Source organism: Melanotaenia boesemani, chromosome 22 (genome assembly GCF_017639745.1).
Source record: "Melanotaenia boesemani isolate fMelBoe1 chromosome 22, fMelBoe1.pri, whole genome shotgun sequence".
NCBI classification, from domain to species: Eukaryota; Metazoa; Chordata; class Actinopteri; order Atheriniformes; family Melanotaeniidae; genus Melanotaenia; species Melanotaenia boesemani.
The window spans coordinates 17,374,591-17,395,675 of NC_055703.1; the positions used below are offsets into that span (position 1 = coordinate 17,374,591).

General features: G+C 37.7%; 2 protein-coding genes across 3 annotated transcripts in view; one reads left to right on the forward strand and one right to left on the reverse strand.

Moving 5' to 3' along the window:
- Window positions 1–877: 877 nt before the first annotated feature.
- Window positions 878–5,946, reverse strand: mrpl19 (mitochondrial ribosomal protein L19). The gene is made up of 6 exons (XM_041976201.1): window positions 5,842–5,946; window positions 5,537–5,648; window positions 5,298–5,416; window positions 2,654–2,788; window positions 1,529–1,710; window positions 878–1,386 (listed from the first exon to the last, which is right to left on the reverse strand). The coding sequence occupies exons 1-6, from the start codon at window positions 5,918–5,920 to the stop codon at window positions 1,162–1,164; spliced, it is 852 nt and encodes a 283-aa protein (XP_041832135.1). The 5' UTR covers window positions 5,921–5,946; the 3' UTR covers window positions 878–1,161.
- A 670-nt stretch (window positions 5,947–6,616) lies between these two features.
- LOC121633894 (protein eva-1 homolog A) overlaps window positions 6,617–21,085 on the forward strand; it is a 67,329-nt gene continuing 52,860 nt past the window's right edge. For both annotated transcript variants that reach the window (XM_041976197.1, XM_041976198.1), the window contains exon 1: window positions 6,617–6,897. In XM_041976197.1, coding sequence (XP_041832131.1) covers window positions 6,789–6,897 — 109 coding nt within the window. In that variant the 5' untranslated portion in view covers window positions 6,617–6,788. The remainder of the gene's footprint in view (window positions 6,898–21,085) is intronic.

Here is a 21,085-nt window from a genome sequence, read left to right on the forward strand (position 1 = left end):
TGTTATTCCTCCATATCACCACATAGGAAATCTGTGTGGTCCATAATGAGCTCAACAAACATCTGCTACTCCTGTATTAAAGACCATTTTCTCCATGTCTTATCCTGTAATATGGAGAAATTAGAGTGCAGGGACTCATTCAGCGTGTTTACATACACACACATTCACAGAGAGCAGACATAATATAAGGCGTCCAAGTGTTTTTATACTACCCAACTGACGCTCTAACATACCATCTGAACACCACAATTTTCCATCCACAACAGTAAAACACTACCGGGTGTCTTTGGTGTTCACTCCCTGAATACCAGTCTTTTCTCTTTTTTGCAGGTCTACCAAATGAAACTCCCAAAGCTCCACTGAACAAGAAATGTTTTTTTTTTTGTTTGTTTAAATCAGAAAACTAAGTTAATGTTCTCCTTTTTGTAAGAGACCTGTAATTGCTTCTGAAATAATGTTCTTTTTATTTTTTGTCATTGCAGGAGTTTCCCCTCAAACACACTAGGTTACATAACCTGTGATGGGTGAGAGATTAATAGAGGAATGCTGCCACCTAGCGTCACAACTCCTATAAATATATGACGACATACAAGCTCGTCTATTCTGCTTCAGATACCCAAGATAGTAAACTGAATAAAAAGCAATCTGTCACAAACACTTTTAGTGCTCATCTGACAGTGTAAAATAAAGTGATAGGCTGTTTGAATACAACTATGCAAGCTGTCTTAGAGCCAGTTTAAACTGATTCTTAAGCAGGAATGTCTCATTTTGTTGTTTGCCTGTTAACTTTAATCTTCAACTTGCATGAGAAATTGAAGGGAATGAATAATATGAGAGTAAAATCAATCAAGAGACAAAGAAGACAATGAAAAGTAACTTAAAGCTTGGAAATTGATTTTATTATGTAAAATCCTTTATTTCTGCATAGCAGTGCTGCATTTAGCAAAGTGTCAGAAACAACATACAGGAGACAATCTTCAGCAGAATACCGGTGTCCACACTGCTTCCTCCTCATATACAGTGATGTGGCTGCAGTCAGCCGCTGGACTTAAAACAGGCAACACATCCACAGAAACTTGGTTTTTCAATAATTTCTCGTTCCTGGAAAAGTCTGCACCGAGGGTTAAACTGAAGCTTGTTTGCAACATTGGATGATTTTCCTCACTTGCTCATCTCCTGCTGGACTTCAGTGAAGATCTTCTCTTCCAGTTCAGAGGTGTCATACTCCTTCAGCATGTCATACTCCTGCCAAGGCTGTGCAAACTTCTGCTGGACGAATTCCATCTGTCTAGGTGTCATGCAGAGGTCAAACTGAATGCCTTGGATGTTGAACTTGGGCCGTTCCCAGCGTTTGGACCACGGCTTTGGGCGCATTCGTACTTTGATCTGTTGAACAAAGGAAAATGCTTTTCGTAGTAGTTTTGATGGACGAATAATAATACAAAAAGTTGCAATAAAGGTATAAATTATTAGTCAAGAGAAGCCTCGGCTGATGAGGCTGTTTGTGTGCATCTTCAGTTTCTCTCACCTTGTTTACAGGCACCTCTCCAGTAGGAGGGATTGACACAGGCTTCATTTCGGGATCCACAGTGCTGTACTCAGGCAGAGCGTCTCTCAGGTACATTAGGTTGTCATCCAGTCTTTTCTCCAGCTTCAGCACTTCGATTCTCTGTATACGAGGGTTGTACAGCTCATAACAGAGCTCTATACCTAGACCACACACACAGACAAGTTTTACCTGATGCTCACCTGGTTTACTTCCAGTAACAGAACAATCAATTAAGCTGATTATTTGTAATGTTCCGGTAATTAAATGAGCAATAGATTATTTCACAAAGCTGGTTTTTTCTTACTTTTCTTTATATCTGTTGAAAATTACAGTAGAAGTGTGACTTAAAAATTTGAGGAAAATGTGAAGTTTGTTTTATCTGAAGACACAAACACAGTAAAATGTGAGAGGATAAGCTCTCTAAGCTCTTTTAGAATTACAGTGTTCATTTTGACATAGGAATTCATATCATGCTAACAGAAACAGCATTGTCTTAAGATATCAGTGAATTGGAGCAGCTAAAATACTGGAATATTTTCAGATGGAAAAGCCTATGATGTTTATTTTAAAATGAATCATTTAATACTACAACCTTGAATAGGACTAAGCAAGTATAATAAATGGATGGATTGAAACATCTAGCATTGTGTTCCCTGCTCTCTAAATAATCAAGATTGAGTTTTCATCACTGAAATTGCTTTATATCATTGGAAAGTTTATTTTGATCCATCACCACGAAAAATACAAATATGGTGAATAAACACAGAAACATGACGTTTGGATAAATAACTATCAGTTAACTGAAATAAAGGAGTGAGGTAAAATATCCCTACTAACCATCTTATCATAAACTGAATGAACATATAAACTCCCCACAATTCTTTAATCTTTTCAGTTGGTATTTCTACATTTATATCACCATTGCAACAAATAGAATACTTGAGACTGCATTTATGCTAAAAATATTAAACTATTATGTAAATAATAATAATAAAAAAGTTTTTGTTCAATTAATCCTAATAATCTTTCACATTCAAGTCCTGCAGCATAGACATATAACTGTGTGGAGAGATTTCGGTACACATTTTAGTGAACAAATCTCACCTTGATTATCAATGATGTTCCTCAAGATGAATGTGGCCCCTAACCCTTTTCCACCTCTTTGTACACAGATACCAACAAAGCGGTTGGTTTTCCCACTGGCACTGGGATCGGCCATAGTCACTGCAAGGATGCTCCCTGAAACAAGTCAAAATAAGCAAATGTTAAATGGTAGTGCAGTGATGTGCAACTGTATTTACAAAAAGAGTAGGCCAACCTCTTCTTTAACAACTCTATGGGTGTAGGCCTGTCACAGTTACTTTTTCACCATAACTACACCACTAAAAACAATAATAAATGTGGCCTCCAAGTGTCTGTATACACTCCCTACAATGTCTGGGCATGCTCCTGATGAGATGATGGATGTTCTCCTGATGGATGTCCTAGAGATGCTGGATTAAATTTAGGTCTGGTGAACGGGCAGGCCAGTCCGCAGCATCAATGCCTTTGTCATGCAAGATCTGCTGACACACTTTAGCCACATGAGGCCAAACATTGTGATGCATCAGAAGGAAGCCATGTCTCACGGCAACAGCATGTGGTCTGACATTGGGGCTGAAGATCTCATCACGGTACCTAATGGCAATCAGGGTGCCTCTGGCTAGCACATGGAGGTCTGTGTGATTTTCGGATTGGATATCTGGCTGAATTCGCCAATCCACCTCACCAGTCCACAGAAGAGTTTTCGTGGTCCCATGCTTACAAATTGTAAGTACAAAACATAAAAATAATTAAATATTTTCATTAGAATTCGTGTATATATTAATATTTGTACATTATTTAGTTTTTTAACTCCAAATTTCTAGTTCAGATACAGCATTACTGTACATGCACTGACAAGTCTGATGAGAAATAACCTGCTTTGGTGCTTTTGTATGTCACTAAATTGGATATATTTTAGTCTGGAAACATGAAAAAGCAAGACAACAACTTAAAATGTGCGTACAACCAAGGTTTCTGAGGTAAAACATTCAGCTAAGAAGGGAAGAGAAAATAGTGCCCCAGACACTCCTGAAATGTTCAAGTGGAGCATTAAACGTCTCTCAGACAAAGTGAAAACTGAAGGGATTATCCCACAAAAAAAGTTGCTTCAATTCATCATTCTGGCCAGTCAGTCTCTGTCAAGGAAAATTCTGAATATATTCGCTGTCTAAAACGCTATAACACTGAGTGAGAATGTAAATCACAAGAAGTAGGTGAGGAAAACCGTGGAATTCTCCAGCTTGGATTGTTCTGCTCATATGCTGCAGCTTGCTGAGTATGATGGGCTTATTTTGAAGCGCAGTGTTAGCAACACTTTAACTAATGCATGTAAACCTGTGGAACCAGCAGCTTCTATGATCAGAAGTCCTCTTCAGCACAAATGAGCTGATACTCCAGACCAAAATCTGTCTGCAACGCTGTCAGATTATCCAGTGTTCCCAGATTATTCACATACATCCTACTTCCCTTTCAACACACTCTCTTGAACCTTAAAAATAAATAAAAAAAACAGTTGTACCTTTTTCATTAAGATTTTGAAGCAGCGACACACATTTTCTTTGATTTACTTTAGGGGGTTTTTTCTTACTATTTTGGAAAACATTTAAACTAGATTAATTTAGTTTATCAGTTGCTCTCTTGATGTATGGTTTACTACAGTCTAATGAAGCCTTACACAATAATAACAGGAGCAATAATGACTAAAATCACAATAACGTTCATGTAAACAGATTTGATATCCAAAAATACTGATATCGTCCGATGTCAAAATTTCAGATATCAGAATCAGATCCCCAAAAAGTGCATATTGGTGCATCTCTACTGATACAAACACCACTATATTTCTAAAACTTTTTCCACCATTTAATATAACTTTTGACAAATTTTTGGAATAGTTTTAACATCTGATAGAGATTTACAAATGGTTGTATTCTGTTTTTAAGTACATCTTACACAACATAACTTTTTGGGAATTGGGGTTGCATTTACAACTCCTCATTCATGGATTTATATAACTGCTCATGTGGAGGCGCCTTTCTTGTAGTTTGTTTACTAATCTGCTAAATGTTCTGAACTTTTTAGTCCATGCAGAATGTGGTTTAACATTTTCTTGTAGAAATAAACAAGACATTGCCTGAAAAATTATGTGTCAGTGGTAACAGATATTGCTTTGGAAGCATTTAGTATTTTTTGTACCTTCCATATTTGAATTATTTCAAGTACCATAGGTTATGCTATCTCCACAAATATTATATATATATTTTTTTTAACTATTTGTCCATGCACAGGGTTTTCGAAGTCCTCTCCAGTTTTTTTTTTCCTGAAAGTTTTTGGCTCTTCCCAATTTGTTTGCTCAAATCCAATCAAACATTTGCCATGGTTGTGTTCAGGACAATTAACTTATTACTTGTGAAATGTTCCATTAGGTGATTTTCCAGTTTTGATATGCCTCTGGATCAACTTTTTAAAGCTGTTTTACTGTAATCGATATCTAAATAAGCGTTAATGGATATCTCAAGTGTGTCCAAACAACTGCATTTCGTTTTAATTCTGGACAAACTGACTTTGCGCTGTCTTTATTTTAAACTCCATCAACACCTTTTTGAGAATGCATTTGCATAATACTGAATTTATTTTTAATACACCGGATCATTTAGTTTCTTACCGGCATAGAACTCGGGGATATCGAGCACTTTCCTTCTGCGAATCATGTCTTTCCTCTCAATGAAAAACTTTAAAGGATTTGTCCTCTGCCTGGGAGGAATGAACTCTGGGCTCAGAAACCTGAAAGGGATATGCAGGCAGGTTGGACTTTGAAAAGCTACTTTACACAAGAGCTAAGGGAAAATAGGTATGTGTGAATATAAAAAAAGATGACCGTGTTTCTTTTACATAAAAACTTACTTTCGCAGAGATGCTACAGTCTGCGTCTTATCTGTGATGACAGGTTTGGTCGGAGGGACAAATTTAGGTTGGTCCCCGTCAGCACGACAACACAGAGATGTTGAAAGATATCCTGAAAACATAATAATAATAATAATAATAATACATTGGTTTCATTCACTGTTACACCTGTCAGGATGCTCACTATTAGCATGAAATTTGCTAGCCATATCGTTAGCTCATAATGAATGTACATTAAAAGTTAGGCGCTTTTTCACATATTATAACATTTTACAGAAAGTTAAAAGCTTCTTCCTTGTACTTACGTTCATTTTTAAACTGCAAATTTCGACATAACCTCAACGAAATTATACATTTTTCGAGTCCTTTTGTGGAGGCTGCCATGTCTGACCTTCTGTTGTCACGATGTACGGAAGCCGTGAAAGCTTACTTATTTGAGATTCGCTTTTGGCTGAACTGTTGTTTCCACTAGATGGCGCAATTGTTCTTTTGGTTGCACACGAGTAACCTTGTATTTCTCAAGTGTACAATAAATAGAAAATGTAGTCATGTGTACTTTTTCAAAAGTATACAATAAATAGAAAATGTGCTATGAAAACAAGAAATGATTGCATTTAATTTAATTATATTTAATATAACTTGAATTAGCCTGTATTAAAAACCTTTATTTGTGTACAATTAAGTATTTTTAAAGACAGTTTAAATAACAACAAAATAATTAACTTGATGCCAATTTAATTTTGCTAGTACACAGGAGAGTCAGCTTTTAGATCTGTCTTTTAATTCCGTTGTCAAAGCAAAATAATCTCTTTTTGGTCGTATAGTCCTATATGTCAATAGGTCATCAAATGTAGAGTTTATATGTCTTTCTCTTATCTGGCTGTTTGCAGACTTATGTAGGCCTATTTACTCTTACTCTATCAAAGATTTAATATGGTGGAAATAACATCCCACATAAACATTTGCACTAGACGTATTTTGCGCGTGCGTTTGTCACTCCCAGTCTGCCACCAGCAGCGGAGCGTTGCGCCTGCAGGTGGACTGCCTCTTCAATACAACACACAGATGGAAGTGTGTGTACACGGCAGCAGTCCACAGGAACCTCGATGCCAGTCTCACAGCAGCTCTGTGGGAGGATGAGGGAAGACTATAGCGACATGGGACCTCACATCTCCTGAATCTGAAACTCGGTGCTGTAGCTGTTATTGGACTTTCTAATGATTCGGAGGAAATCAAAAAGTTGGCTTCAAGGATGTTCTTCTTAGATGGGACTCTCTCAGCCGTCAGTTTTGCGCTTCTATTCGGAATAACGTGTCTAATCGTCCAAAGCGACATCACCAAGGGCTCCTCGGAATTTTCAGGTTGGGAATTTATCTGTTTTGTGATGTGAAAAAGTAAAAAGAGCTTATTTATTTATTTTTATTTGTTTATTTATTTAGGTTTTTTACTTTAAACAAATCCTCAAATGACCACCACTTCATATGCGTATTTGCACTTGGGTTTCACCCCATTTTAAACTTGAAATATAGCATTTTCCCCTTAAGAGATGATGAACGGTACAACCACTAGTTCATACTATTTACCTTATTGAGCACGACACTCAGAAAAGCTGTGAGCCGTGATTTTAGTGTTGCGTCGCATCAAGTTCTCCTCTCCAGACGACCCGTACCTCTGGCGTGCTGTAGCATGCAGCCTCAAATGTTTGCCTCATAAACACACTGGGACAACTTGAACACGCGGAAAAGACCCATATTGTGCTTATCTTTTGGCCTATTTTGACACAGTTAGTAAGGAATGACCCACATAAGGCACTTCAAACAACAGTTTCTGCTTCACTTGAGCCGTCAGCATACAGATCATGAGTTCGTTTTTATCAGAACAGACATGCAACATATTCCACTGATGATGCAGCTGAAATAAATGAAATAATGTGATTAATATGTTACTGGGTGCAAACTACTGAATTATCTAGAGAAAATGCTGCCCTTTGCTGCAGATTTACAACTCAAAAACAAAAAGTCAATGCTGTACACAAAGTAACTTGATTTTCTGTGCTTCATATAGGCTGCCATTACATCAGTGCCTTGGACAGCCTGTTACATGTGGTTAGGTAACAGGCTGTGGTTTTATGTCTGCTTCCAGTACTTAGTATATCACTATGTTGATATGTTATAACTATGAAGTTTCCCATTGGAATGAATTAGGTAGTTTTAATTTAATTAAATTCATGTCCTGTGTTGTGTTATCGTCTGTTGAGCTTTGCTGGGCCCAAGGCAAGCCTGCAGGTTTTGTTTACAGTGCTATAAAACAGGAAGGGAGCTTTGTGTCAGTGTTAATTGGCCTCTAATGGGTCTAATGGTTGGAAACGGCAGACTAACACTATAGTGAAAGGTGCTAAAGAGCAGATGTATGTAACATGCCCCCTGTGTATGATTCTGTGTGCATGTGTCCTTGATGCTGCCTAATGAGGTGCTAAAGACTGTGGTCTTGTGAAGGCTGTTGAACTTTCATAGCTGTAATTGCCATGCATGTGTGTGCGGGTGTTGTTTTTGTCACAAATAGTTCAACTGAGTAGATTATGTGGTGGTTAATTAAGCAAGACAGGAAAACTATTAATACCAGATGATTCCAGATTTCTGCTGCTTGTACCAAGCTTATGCACAATTATGCAAATAATACCTCAGAGTTGATTTCTCAACTCTGCTGCACATTCTCTTGTTCTAAACTATCAGAATACATTGCTCAGGGGAGAAAGCAATGACACACTGCTGGCCTGGGAAGATCTTTCATTAAATTGTGTGGAACTCATATTTGTTCAGGCCCTTTCAGGAACGACATTGTTTTCCTTCCTTGATGTAATTTTGTTTGCTTGCTATGTACAAGATGCTATTAGTGAGAGGCTGACCAAGCATCCTAATGCAGTGAATGAAACAAGAAAGACACTGATGCAGAATTCCTCTGGGACAAAGACAGCTTTCAGTCTTTGCATTCTTGACTGGTTGGAGTCTCCCAGGAGACTGCAAGAAGCTCTTTGATTGACAGGTGGTCCCATCCTGCTGGGTGACAGCAGTGGTAGGTTTAAATCTAACATCTGTCAGTCCAATGTAAAGCAATCTGGTTACATCAATGAACTCATTTATTGAGGGGAAATAACCTGCTGAAGTCAGCAGCGAGTTTCCAAGTGAATGTGTGAAATTTTTTTGTGTGCATTTGCACATTTAGTTAATGGCAGTTAAACTATTTCATCAGCACCTTTGAGCTAAGTGTTGAAATATAAGAAACTACATGATGGTGGATAATTTAATTCTGCCTCTGCTTTGTTATCATTTCCTACTACAGCATACGCCACAGCTGCCAAAACAGATAATTAGAGACGCATAGTGAACCACTATACTTACAGCTGAATCAGCTTATTAATGCTTTGTTCTACAAGTTGTTGACTTTGTTGATTCAGTTCATAGATGTTACTCATGTATGCTTTCCTAACAGGAGGACACCACAAAAGTGATAACCCCTCATTATCAGAAAACACATAACCATCCTCCTGTTGGCAGAAACGCTGTTTTCTTCTCCAACTGGATGCCATTATCAGAGAGAGCAGAGCAGACTGTCAACAAAGTAGTTGTGAAACTGAAGAAAAAGTGATGAATGCGGGACTGTTTTACTAAAAAAGATCTAAACAATAACAGGAACAAGCTTTTGCTTCAGCTGTACTTCTGGATTGAGTCATTTTTACTTGGAAACAAACAAGCTACAGAACCTACAGAATGTGTCAGAAGCACCACATTGTTAATCAGATGTTACCAGACAGACCGCGATGTGGCCAAAGGGTTACAGTGAGGTCACTTTCGTTCTGTTTCTCCATCATAAAACCCCACAGGCAAACCCTATTTAATTGCAGTCAATGGGATGAGAGGCTGTTTAGGGGCCAAGGGGTCAACTGAGGTTAACCCATAGTAACTGGGAGTGTGTGGTTAAGGGGAATTATCATTCATCTTGTCCTTTGTTCCCTGCTGTCATCTTCATCAAACGTTCTGTGCAGATTAGAAAGGTAGTGGGAAAGTCAACATAACTCCCTTTTTTTATCAGTCATGAGTCTGAATTTAAAAGAGTAAGAAGATGTTTGGATCACTTTACATGAAAGTTTGTAGGTAAAGTCGTTTGTTAAATTGGATTGGAATTGGGATTTTTAGGGTAATTTGAATCATCATGTCTTTTATGGTTTACCTTTTGTTGACATTGCTAATTGTTTTGATGTGCAGATTTTAATCTCTGAAACAACTAACATGGATATAGAAAAGTGCTTTTAGCTTTAGCTCATCATTGCTAAATTTAATAGTTTAGCTTTAGTTAGTCGAATGCAGGATTTGTTACTTTCCCTTTCCTGTCTGAGTTTTGGTCCATCGTGCAGACAAAACAAGAAATATATATCTAGCTCTTCTCAGACATGCACTGAAGGTTTATTACATTGAGGGTTGATATATATAAATATATATATATATATATATATATATATATATATATATATATATATATATATATATATATATGTATATATATAAACTCAGACTGCTCATGCAATTTAATAACATTAAAAAGTTTTATTACATCCACTGCTTATATGTTTAAAGAAAACTTTGACTCTGGAATTTGGTTTGTCAAATAGCATTTATGTAAATTGGACTTTTTTCTGAGTGAACATCGATCGTGCAGTTAACTTGTAAAACCGGAAGCCGGTCTAGAGACATGCATCACTTGAATAAATCAATAAAACTATATTTTTAACTGCTGTTTATGTGTTGTAAAACTTGTTTGCTTGGCTCGTGATGCTGCTTTTAAAGATTGTAGAATTTCATCCATTCTCAGTGATGGATAAGCTGAGTGCTTCTTTATTGTCTAGTGCTCTTAACTTGCATTAAACTGCAGCCAGCACATACACAAATACACACAAATCCACCTCTGTCACCCCAGAAGTAAGTCTTGGATTAGGCTACTCCTAACCCTTACTCTGCCTACCCCCACACACAAACACACCCCTCCATCTATAACTGAGCCCCGCTTACGCCCCTTAAATCTTAATCTGCTTTGATTTCTCGAGTAGCAGTGGGTAGGATATTGAACCCCAGGCTCTGCCTTCTTAGCCTCTTACCTTCGCCCCCCTCACACTCAACATCTCGCTTCTCTTCTTTCCCCACCGTCATCGCCGCTTCTCCTCCTCCCCACCTTTTTGCTGCCTCGACTCCTCCCTAGGGCTTGCCTGATCACTGTTTCTGTGTCTGCATGTGTGCCAGGTGAGCTCTGTCTAAACAAATCCTGCCTCCCACTTGTTTTGTCTACTGCGGTGAAGGCAGGCGGCTAGGCGGACAGCAAAGGCCTGGCACAAGGCTCCTTTTCTTTCAAACTGAAAAGGGGGTGTTTTTCTTTAGAGAATGCTTCTTGTGAGTTCTGCTCAGAAAGAAGTGAATGCATGGATATCACAACTGTTTGGTTTGGTTTAGACTAAACCTTTTTCTAAATTTCCACCTATTCAACTCCACTTAAATGCTCGGAGCAGACTGGTTGCAAAAGGAAACGGCTGGATTTATGGCATTTTATGTGCTTTAATTGTTGTTCTGAATCCGATTATAGTATCCAAATCATTTCAAATCCCCTTAGGCTTTGTTTTCTTAACATCAATTTCAGCAGCAAAAGTTTTCAATACATTAACATGGTGCAGGAAAATATTTTATAAGATTTGGGAACTGAAAATGTTGCCAATATCCTTTTAAAATGATCCATACCGCCAGTATTTTACTAATTGTAGGGATACTTTACCAACAGTACAAGAGAGTATGGGAACTTAAAAAAACCTTTTTTTGGGTCCAGACAGCTCAAGGATGTAATAGATAACTTCTGCCCCTGTAAGGCACAGTGTGTGGGGTGTGTGCATGTAATTTAAGGTGGAAGTCTGCCCTGGCACAATATGATGGTGATGAAAGATGTGTAGGTTCCTCCCCCAGGATACAATGAGCACATAAACAAACACCCGCATAAAGCAAAGCTTGACATCATGCTGGGAAACAACAAAGTGATGTTAGTGATGAGAGGTGAATATTTACAACAGGAAGCCATGCTCATTTTAAGGTTGTCATGAGGAAATGAAATTATCGTCTATCATGATGCAGAGACGCTATAAAAACAATTTAGTTACAAAGTGATTCAAACATTAGTTGTTGAGACGTAAGCAATGCCTTTTTCTGGTTAAAGCTTTTCATTTTAGATAAACCAGTATCTCTTTATGGGGTATTAAAAGAAACAGAACCAGAATTTATGAAAAAAAGAAAAAAGCTACAGTGTTGTGGAAAATTCTTAAACCATCTTTAACAACCCCTCATTTATTTTGTCAGTAAAAGTGAGAATGGTGTAACGACTTACTGAAATGTGCATGCAGAAATGAAAATACGGTATATAAGGCAATAAACAGTGTTTTTTTCTTTTTCAAGACAACCTAAACACTCCTAGAAAAGGTTTCTTGTAATCTCTTCAACAATCTTTAGGAAGAGTTGTCCTGCTTTCTTGAATGGAAAACCAAAGTTTCTTTTAGATTGTTGGCTGCCTTTTTTTTCTGTTCTCTGTCAAAAAGAGCTCACACTGCTTCAGAAATGCTGTGGTGTGGGGTCTGGAGGGGATTCATAACTCCAAAAGACCTGTTTCTACTCATTTTCAACAGTTCTCACCCCCACTTTGCTGGATGTTTTCCTGTTTCTTAACAACAACATCACTTTCACATACTGCACTACTGTATATTAGGTTTTAGCCCATTATTATGATTTCTTCTTCTTCTTTTTCCTCTTCATCTTCTTCTTCTTCTTCTTCTTCTTCTTTTTCTCAGTCGGTATGCTAGGGACTAGTAGGTATGCAATATGCTGCAGGCTCTGCTTGTGTTGTGTTGTTGTGGTCAGCGGTGCTTCCACACTTCAACTTTACTCTTTACTAATTTAATCCCAGTTTTTATTGTTGTAATTCTTCCTTTGCAGTTTAAGCCAGACTAAGTTCTGTAATTCTGGCATACAAGGCACATCAATAATGTGATAAGTGTTGGTGATTGTGTTGTGTATTTCCATAATAATCTCTGGTATTGATTTTTACACAAGACAATCAATTTAAATGTAAATACATCCACAATTTTAAGGTATTTTAGTCAGAATGGTAAGTGGATGGATGTTGCACTTTCATAAAATGAAGACTGTGGCCTCCAGACAACCCTGAAGAAAAACGTTGAAATGACATAGCTCAGATTTTTGGCCAAACAAGAGAAAGAAATAGAAGATATTTTACTCTGGGCTCTTTGAAAGCAGCTGTCTGTGTTATTACTATAATTTTTGTAAGTGAAACAAATTTTGTCTCATCCCTACTGACAATTGAATTTCTTTGAAGATGGTATAGGCCCATGAAACATTATAATGTACTTCATGTATGGTAATCAAACAAGGATATATGATTAGAATCGGATTTTATTGTTCAAATAAAAAATTCTGCCCAAGGAGACTTCTTTTGTTTTCCAGTTTAATATTTTTAAGGATAGTTTTCTAAGATATAGTTTTCTTTTTAAGGTATTTTCTGTGTCTTATTGTATGCAACCATAAAGTGCAGACTGTTCTACGCCACCGAACTCTCAATGGGGCAAATTTCAGTGCTCTTTGCTCTTTTGATCTCCATGTTTTTGGGACAGATTGCCTCAGGGTTCATGAAATGCCTCTGGTTTCATACAGTTTATAAACCACTTAGAAATAAATGCAGACATTATTAACATTAGCAAGAAAAGGATATTCACAATCTGGATAGAAATGGTGATGGAAACATCACATTTCAATTAGTTTCTCCTAACTTTTGACATACAGTTGAGTGGAAACATTCAAGCAAAATAACTGCTGATCTAGTTCATTCCTAAATGTTATAAATCCTTTTCATCTTCTTCATATTTAAACGGTTTGCTTTGGGTCATATAGACACTGGTGCATGTTATAAGAAAATTTAAACATCAGACTCTAAAACAAGTGAAAAATAGAATTAGATAAATAGATCTTTATATGCAAACCACAGATTTGTGTGTTGCTTGTAGGGTCATGCACATATGTACTTAAGGTCATATTAATTGTTTCAGTACTAGTTTGTTATTAATTCTAACATAATACATAAAATATAATATAAATACTAAACAAAGCTCATAGAAGATACTTATTTTCAGGCACCCATGATTTCCATATGTTTATGTCATGTTGACGATAACTGTCACCATGTGGTTTAGGAGTTTTTCATAATCTGAGTCTAAAAAGTGAAACTAATTAGCATCTCAGCAATATACTATCTAGTAATGGACTGTTATCAGTGTGTTTACTGTCTCTGTGCTTACGTAGGCTGCTGTAAAAAAGAGAAAACTCACTATAATTTGAGTGAGAGTACAGTAGGTTTCAGGTTTTCAAACAGCATCTGTCTCATGCCTGATTTTGGGGTGAAACTTCAAAATTAAACCCCGGTTTTATCTTAAATTACCAACAAAGGCTGAGAAGACGCTTTAACTATCAACTAAGGTGCAACTTGATTTTAAATCAAGGCTTATTATCAGCAGAAAACTGCTCAAAAGTTAGCCTTTAATGTGATAATTATTATTTTGCATAGATTTCGTTCAATACATGAAACCACCTAAATCACCCAGTCAGATGTTGAGCTAGATGGTTTTTTAGTAATGACTGTTATTGAGGAGAAAAGAGGGAGTCTAATTCCTAAACCATTTACCTGCAACGATGTATATACACACATATAGGTGTGTGTTTGCACTTGCCCTCGATCGCATGCGGGGGAGTTAGAAGCCCCAAAGAAAACACAAGAAAACACGTGAAGAAAATTCTCTCGTGTCAGGCTGGTATTGCTGCACGCAGCTACGATAAGAATATCTTTACATCTTGGCTGTTTCTGTTTGGCTAACTCTTGATTGGCTATTAAAGAATGTCATCTCATTTCTCATATTTTAAACACAGACTTTATCTTTACCTTGTGAACTCAAAGAATAAAATAAATTGTGTCATCTGCTAGTACAGAAGGCTGTTAAAGGAAGAAGCTGAGCTGTAAATCACCAGAAACGCGTCTTAAAACACAGATTGGCAGTAATCTGCCCATGTACAGCCTCCTTATGTGCCTGCTTGTGAATTAGATTCTAGGCAGGCCCCATGACATGCACACATGCACATGCAAAAACCGGCACACACACACCTTTTTCTGCTACTTGGAGAATGTCAACCATGCTTTGATGCCCCTCCTCCCCTCCCTCTTTTCTGTCTTTCACTCAGTTTCCTGGGAGCTGATTTATGTTTGGTTTAGGAGTTGACACGTTCGCCTTGATCTGGCTTCCTTTTTAAATTTTTCTCCACCCCTTGATCCTTTATACCCTCTTCACCTTAGCTTTCTTTGGTATAGGAAGATAAAAAAAAAAAAAGAAAACTGATGGTTTTTCCCTTGAGGCAAACAGAGACAGCAAGAGAGATGCAGAGGTAGAGAGGTGGGGCGCAGAAGGGCCAGTCTGAACAAGGAGGCATTGTGTTGCCCCCCAACTGTGTTGGACTGACAGTCTGCATTACGGCATGCTACAGCAGCCTGCTCCCCAAAGCACTGCTAATCTGTTGCTTACTGGCCAGCTCAGGTAAGGGGGGAGTGAACCAATGAGAAGAGGACACAGTTTTCCTTCTTGTTTAAGCCAAATTCAAGTCTGCCACACAAAACCAGATTTTACTTGCTCTCCTTTTATCCCATCCCAGTCTCAGCAGTTCCATACCCACATCTTTAAAATGTTTAAAAAGTGCCACGATCCATGGTCGGAAAATGTAAGATGGCAACGTGGCAGCCTCCGAATACCATGATGGGAGCTGCAACTCATTAACAGTAACCCCTAAGCATGCATATTTTTCACTTTCAAGGGTGTATATGTTCATATACAGAGAAACTTAGTGAGATGTTAAGCATCAGTTCTAATGTCAGACAAAGACTGAGTAAAGCTAAATTCAATCTATTCACTGAATTTATCACATGACAGAGGAGTGGGTGTGTCCAGATAACACCTTAATAATAATACTTTTTTTGTATAGCCCTTTTCAAGGAAAACGTTAAAATGGCTTAGCTCAATTTTGTGGCCAGACAGGAGAAACAAATTTAAGATATTTACTCTGGGCTCTTTGAGTGCAGCTGTTTATGTCATTATTGTAATTATTTTAACTGAAAGAAAGTTGGACTTATTCATACTGAGAGTGATAATTAAACTGCATGATGAAACATTAGCAAGTACTTCATGTATTGTAGTCATACAAGGGTATATGACTAGTATCTGATTGCATTGTAGAAATTAAAAATGTTCTACCCAATGAGAGCCCAGGTACATGTTGTCATAAAAAAACAAACTCCACAAAACACAGAGAAAGGTAAGCGTTCACGTTTAATCTGTTTGTTCTTGCTGATCTGTTTGAGTTTGATCTGTTTGAGTTTGCTATAAATGGAAGAGGATCTCCCTTCTAAGTCCCATTGGACATGCTACAGGCTGCTTTTCATTCTCTCAGCTCCTCAGGAGTTTTTCTGTTGCTTGTTTTCACAGAACAGCCCCCGAGATAAGCTTGTTAATTCCCCCAAAAGCCCGGCCTCTCTGTGCCCACCCATATGCTTTTTTTTTTCTTCTTCAAGGAAATATTTCTCTTTTCTTCACTGCACATGCCTTAACCCCGCTAGAGGCATGCTGTCATGCTGTTAATGCATTAAAGTTGATTCTTTGTGGGGGGGCTTTGTGGGTATTTGATGAAAACAGAGATGGGCTAAAAGTGATAGAGCAATTTTGAGGTTACTAGATCACAATGTGATGAAAGCAGTTTTGCTAAATTGTTTTTTTTTTAACTTCATATGTGGTAAATATCAAAACAATTGCTCTTCATACATAAATTACAAATTAGTGCACATGAATCTGTTTTGTAACTTATATTTTAACAATCTTTTTTCTTTGTCAAAGACCAAAATCCATTATCGTGATGGTCCAACAGTTATATGTATAGGTTTGGTGTTAAGCTTACAGTTGCTTTTAGAAGTTTCCCTCACCAATATTTAGATCATTTACTACGAGTTAATGTTTATGTGATCTTTTTTAAAGTGGGAAAATCTTTTGTTCTAGCTCTAGTGCAATAATTTCCGGATAGAGCCACAATTAATTTTAAACACTTAAATATTGGTTGAAATTAGCCACTAGCGTCTCATCCACAGGTAAACAGAAAAATGATGAGTGACACCGGTTATCAAGAAAAATAAAGGATTCATTTAAAGTGATTTAACAGAATAGACCACATATGAATGAAAACCCTGACTAATAAAAACTAGGATGATCCTCTAATCCCTGTCTGTTTAGCAGTTTCTCCCTCTGATAATCAAAAATTATGTTTAACCTTTGAGCTTGGTGTGTATTCTGACCCATTTTATATTTTCCGTTAAGTGTTCTCATACAGTTTACATATATCATACAGCATGATCATCAGCAGAAATTTATCAAAATCAGCAACAATCATTCAAAAACCTGAAATTCAGTGACTCAACTTTTTGTTAGATTCAACATTATTATTATTATTTTTTATGAAACGTTAACACAAACCAGTTATTGGTAAGCATTTCACACAGGTTTAGTTAAAGAAAAAATTAAATTAAACGAGTAAAAACACATCAAATTTCAAAGGTCCTCAGTTCTTTTAATAATTGTTCGGTGTTGCTTTAAATCAAGTTTAGCATCTGTGTGTTATGCTGACTGATTTTTTCTTTACATGGACTGTTTTTGTTAATCCTAATGAGCAGTAATAACTCGTCCCAGATTTGGACTGTTCTTAAACAATAACAGTATCAGTACACCACTGCTACAGACACCACACAATCATGCAATGATTGGCATCCATTAGCCTGGATATGTTTCTTCTGTTTATGCAAGCCTCAGGCAGACCAGTGGTGCTTGCTGCTCTGTGGTTTTGGTCAGCTATTACACAGAGTAGACACATTACAAGCTTTTATCTGTGCTTTATGGGTGTGTCAGTGCATGTGGGGAATGAAAACAACTAGGCTTGAAACGATACATCCTAGTATTTTGGTAGGCAAGGGATTTTGCTTAAATGTATTTTATATTTTATTCTACATTTCAACATGCTTTGGGAAATTCAAACGAAACTCAGGATGACGTAAAGCAGAAAACTGCCGGAGGTGAAAGCATCCTTGTCAGGAAGGTGGTCAAGTTTTGTCAGTGTTTTGTTTTGGGCACAGATTTGTGTTGCAACGGCTGTAAAGGTTAAATCCAATCAGTTGTGGTAGAGATCACTGAAGAAGTCTGCATCTGTCGTTCTCTTTGCGACAATTAAGCTCACACACTGATGCATCTGTGTTGTGTCTGGTGGACTCTGGTTAGTGAAGCGCAGTCTGGCTGCCACCCCGCTCTCCCAGGCCATAAAAAGTGACCATTAAAATGACAGATGTGCCCTCCTCTGGTCCCCACTCTTTATCTCTCTGTCTTTCTCTGTCACACACCGGTGTGTGGGCGTCTGGGCATGCATACAGACATCATCAGTAAGGGTGTTCCCGGAACCTCTTTGGCCCTCTCTCTTTCACCTTTCAACCCCCGTATCCCATCTCATAAGATAAGAAACACACATGCTCAGAAACTTTGAGAAAAAGTGTCCTTTCCCTTAGTGCCCTTTGGCCTTCTGAGGTCACCAGGAAAGACACGTGCTAACAGAGGTCGTGGGAGGGCTTGGGTGGGACCAGTGTCTGGGTTTGGGCACTCCCTTGGGGAGTCTTAGTGGCCACTGTCAAACTGTGAGGACATCTCTAAGCTGGCAGATGTTTTATAGCCACTCATCCCCTCGGGATAAGTTCAGACAACAGACCCACAGGTGGACGTCCTCCCTGCGTTGTCTCCAGGGGTCAGCTAAAGTAGATAACCTGAAGTTAGAAGCCTGGCCTTGTGCTAAGATGACTGAGATAGCCTTTGAGTGTCAATGTAAGCTTTTCCTATTGCTTCATTTTAGTTTGACCACTTAGTGGGGATTTGTTTCCTTGGCTGAGTGCAGTTGTGAACAAGAAAGAGGAATTATTGTGTTCATGTGTCTTTCCACAGCAGGAACTCCTCGTCCCTCCTGATATGTGCCTGACTTAACATGTGACATTCCTTCCTTTTTTTTTTATATTTGATCCCTTGATCCTCTCTTTTTCTTGCTGTAAACAACTAAAGATACTTGATTTGGGTTCTCACTTTTATTTGCCACCTATACAAAGTTTACTCATCAATACATACCTTTAGTATGAAGATGCTTTGTTCGTTCTCCCACTGCCATATCTTTTTTTATGTCATCATTTAAAACAGCCTATTATAAGCCTCTGAGACTACTGCTTTTGGTTTAATACATGAAAAAGTAAATGAACTGTATTTAGGAAAGCAGGAACGAGAGGTTGGTCTAGAAGTTTGTCAGGTCCAACAGGTTTTTGTGTTCTTCTGCATGACCTTGTTGGCTTAATGTATGTGTGTTTCTGCTTGCATATGTGTTTAAATAGGGAGGAAAGGACTCTGCAAGAAGAGCTTTAGTGTTTGTGTCTGCAGGTTTAAGGATTTTAGTTGCTCAGGTTCCAATCTCTGCAGTCGGTTAAGGGGAAAAAGAGGGGCCATGCTCTAGTAACTCTGCCATTCAAGTTAAGCAACCATTGCCGTTGAGTATATTGATGCATCCAAAATTGGAGAGTCTTTGAAAATAAAAGTGATATTCTTGGTAGTACAAACTCTTTTGCTTCTGGATATCACACCACAGAATTTCAGTACATCAGTGGATTAAATCACAACATGAATTTATGGCTGTTTCTGTTGATAAGCTGTAAAAAGCTGAGAATAAATGCAGAGCATTCAAGCTGCACACACGCTTTTTCCTGCAATCCATCTCTGCATGATTGTGTCAAAACAAATGGACAGTTTTACCTCAATTTTGAATGAAGGAAAAACAGAAATAGATCCAGAGGTATCTAGATGGTAAATGTCAAATTCTCAATAATCACCAGAACCATTGTCTTTCCTTCTATTCTCAGTTTACACTACCTCCTACTGTTTTTGTTGCGCACACATTTGTTGTCATTTGATCAGTCATAAAATATGCATGTATCTTAAAAGAATGACTGAATAGACTATACACTTACTGTACTTCAGTAGTTCAGATGTGTTCAAAATACCCCTTCTGATATTTTGCAAAAGATCTTCTCCATGCTCTTTTTTCCCCCATAGTGGGATTAGCTAGAAAGTAGGCTAATCCAAGTTGTGACCATAATAGCAAGACTAATGTATTGTAAGCAGAGGAATGCAATGTATTTTAGGAATGCATTTTTTTAAAACTCTCAGACCTGAATGGCTTAACAGTAAGGACTGTACTTGGCATGTGCACAGAAGCAGTTACTCGTCTCTTTACTTTGACATCATGTCCATTGTGTTGCTCCATGTGATCCTTTGTGGCATCTATAGGGAATTATGTTCACTTTTGAAATATTTTGAGGTCTAATTTCATGTCAACACACTTTGTCAACCTGTCTCATTGAGATTTTAAAACAGAATGTTCACCTCAGGTCTAAAGAGTTGAATGCAGAGTTTTGACCGCATATGATTTATAACTAGCGGTAGTTTTATCTGAAAGTCATGCCCTGCTGCAGGCTTTTGCACTGCCTCTGTGGTTTCTAGAGAAAAGTAATTACTACAAGGCCTAAAGCCACCAGCTCTGGCCTTTGGACCTCTGCTGCCACATCCTGTAAGCTATGGCTTGCTTTTGAAAAAGATTTGTCTTCACCTCCCTTCTACAGATTTAAGTTTTGCTTGTCTGCTTAAAGCTAGTATATAAACATCTGATTTTTTAGAAATTCCATTAGATTATTAATATTTTGACCACTTTGCTTCTCCATCTTGTGTCTTTATCTTTGATTTTCTCAGTCTTTTCACCCCCTTTTCCCAAGTATTTCCAGAGTGTGTCTTGTGTCTTTGTGGGAAACCTCAACTCTTCCCTTAAATTACCACTTAAAGGGAATTCCAACTCCTGCAGAAGGCTTGCAGCTCTGAGTCTTTGAACATTTGATGGTTTTTGATGGCTATAATTTGCTTAAAATAACACCAATAAAGTTATGAAGCTGTAAATACCTAAATACATAATGTGCCTAGATGAAGGATAATATAGTCTTTGATTTTATAGTCATCAAAAATGCTGTGATTTCTTTGTTGTTATAAAAATTTATTGTGGTATTGTTACTAATATGTCTTGACTGTATCTGAATTAGCTTGCCATTTATAACCACTGCATGTTGATGATTATCCAAACTGCAATGTAAATAGGAACTTTTGTGGCATTAAGCTAAGGTTTAATCTTATAATATTCAGAAATATTATACATTCTTGCTCATGCAAGAGGCTTTACAAACATAAGTTTGCAATACAACTGAGTTTAAGGGAGTAAGCAGCTGAATAAGAAACAGCACTAAGCCAACACT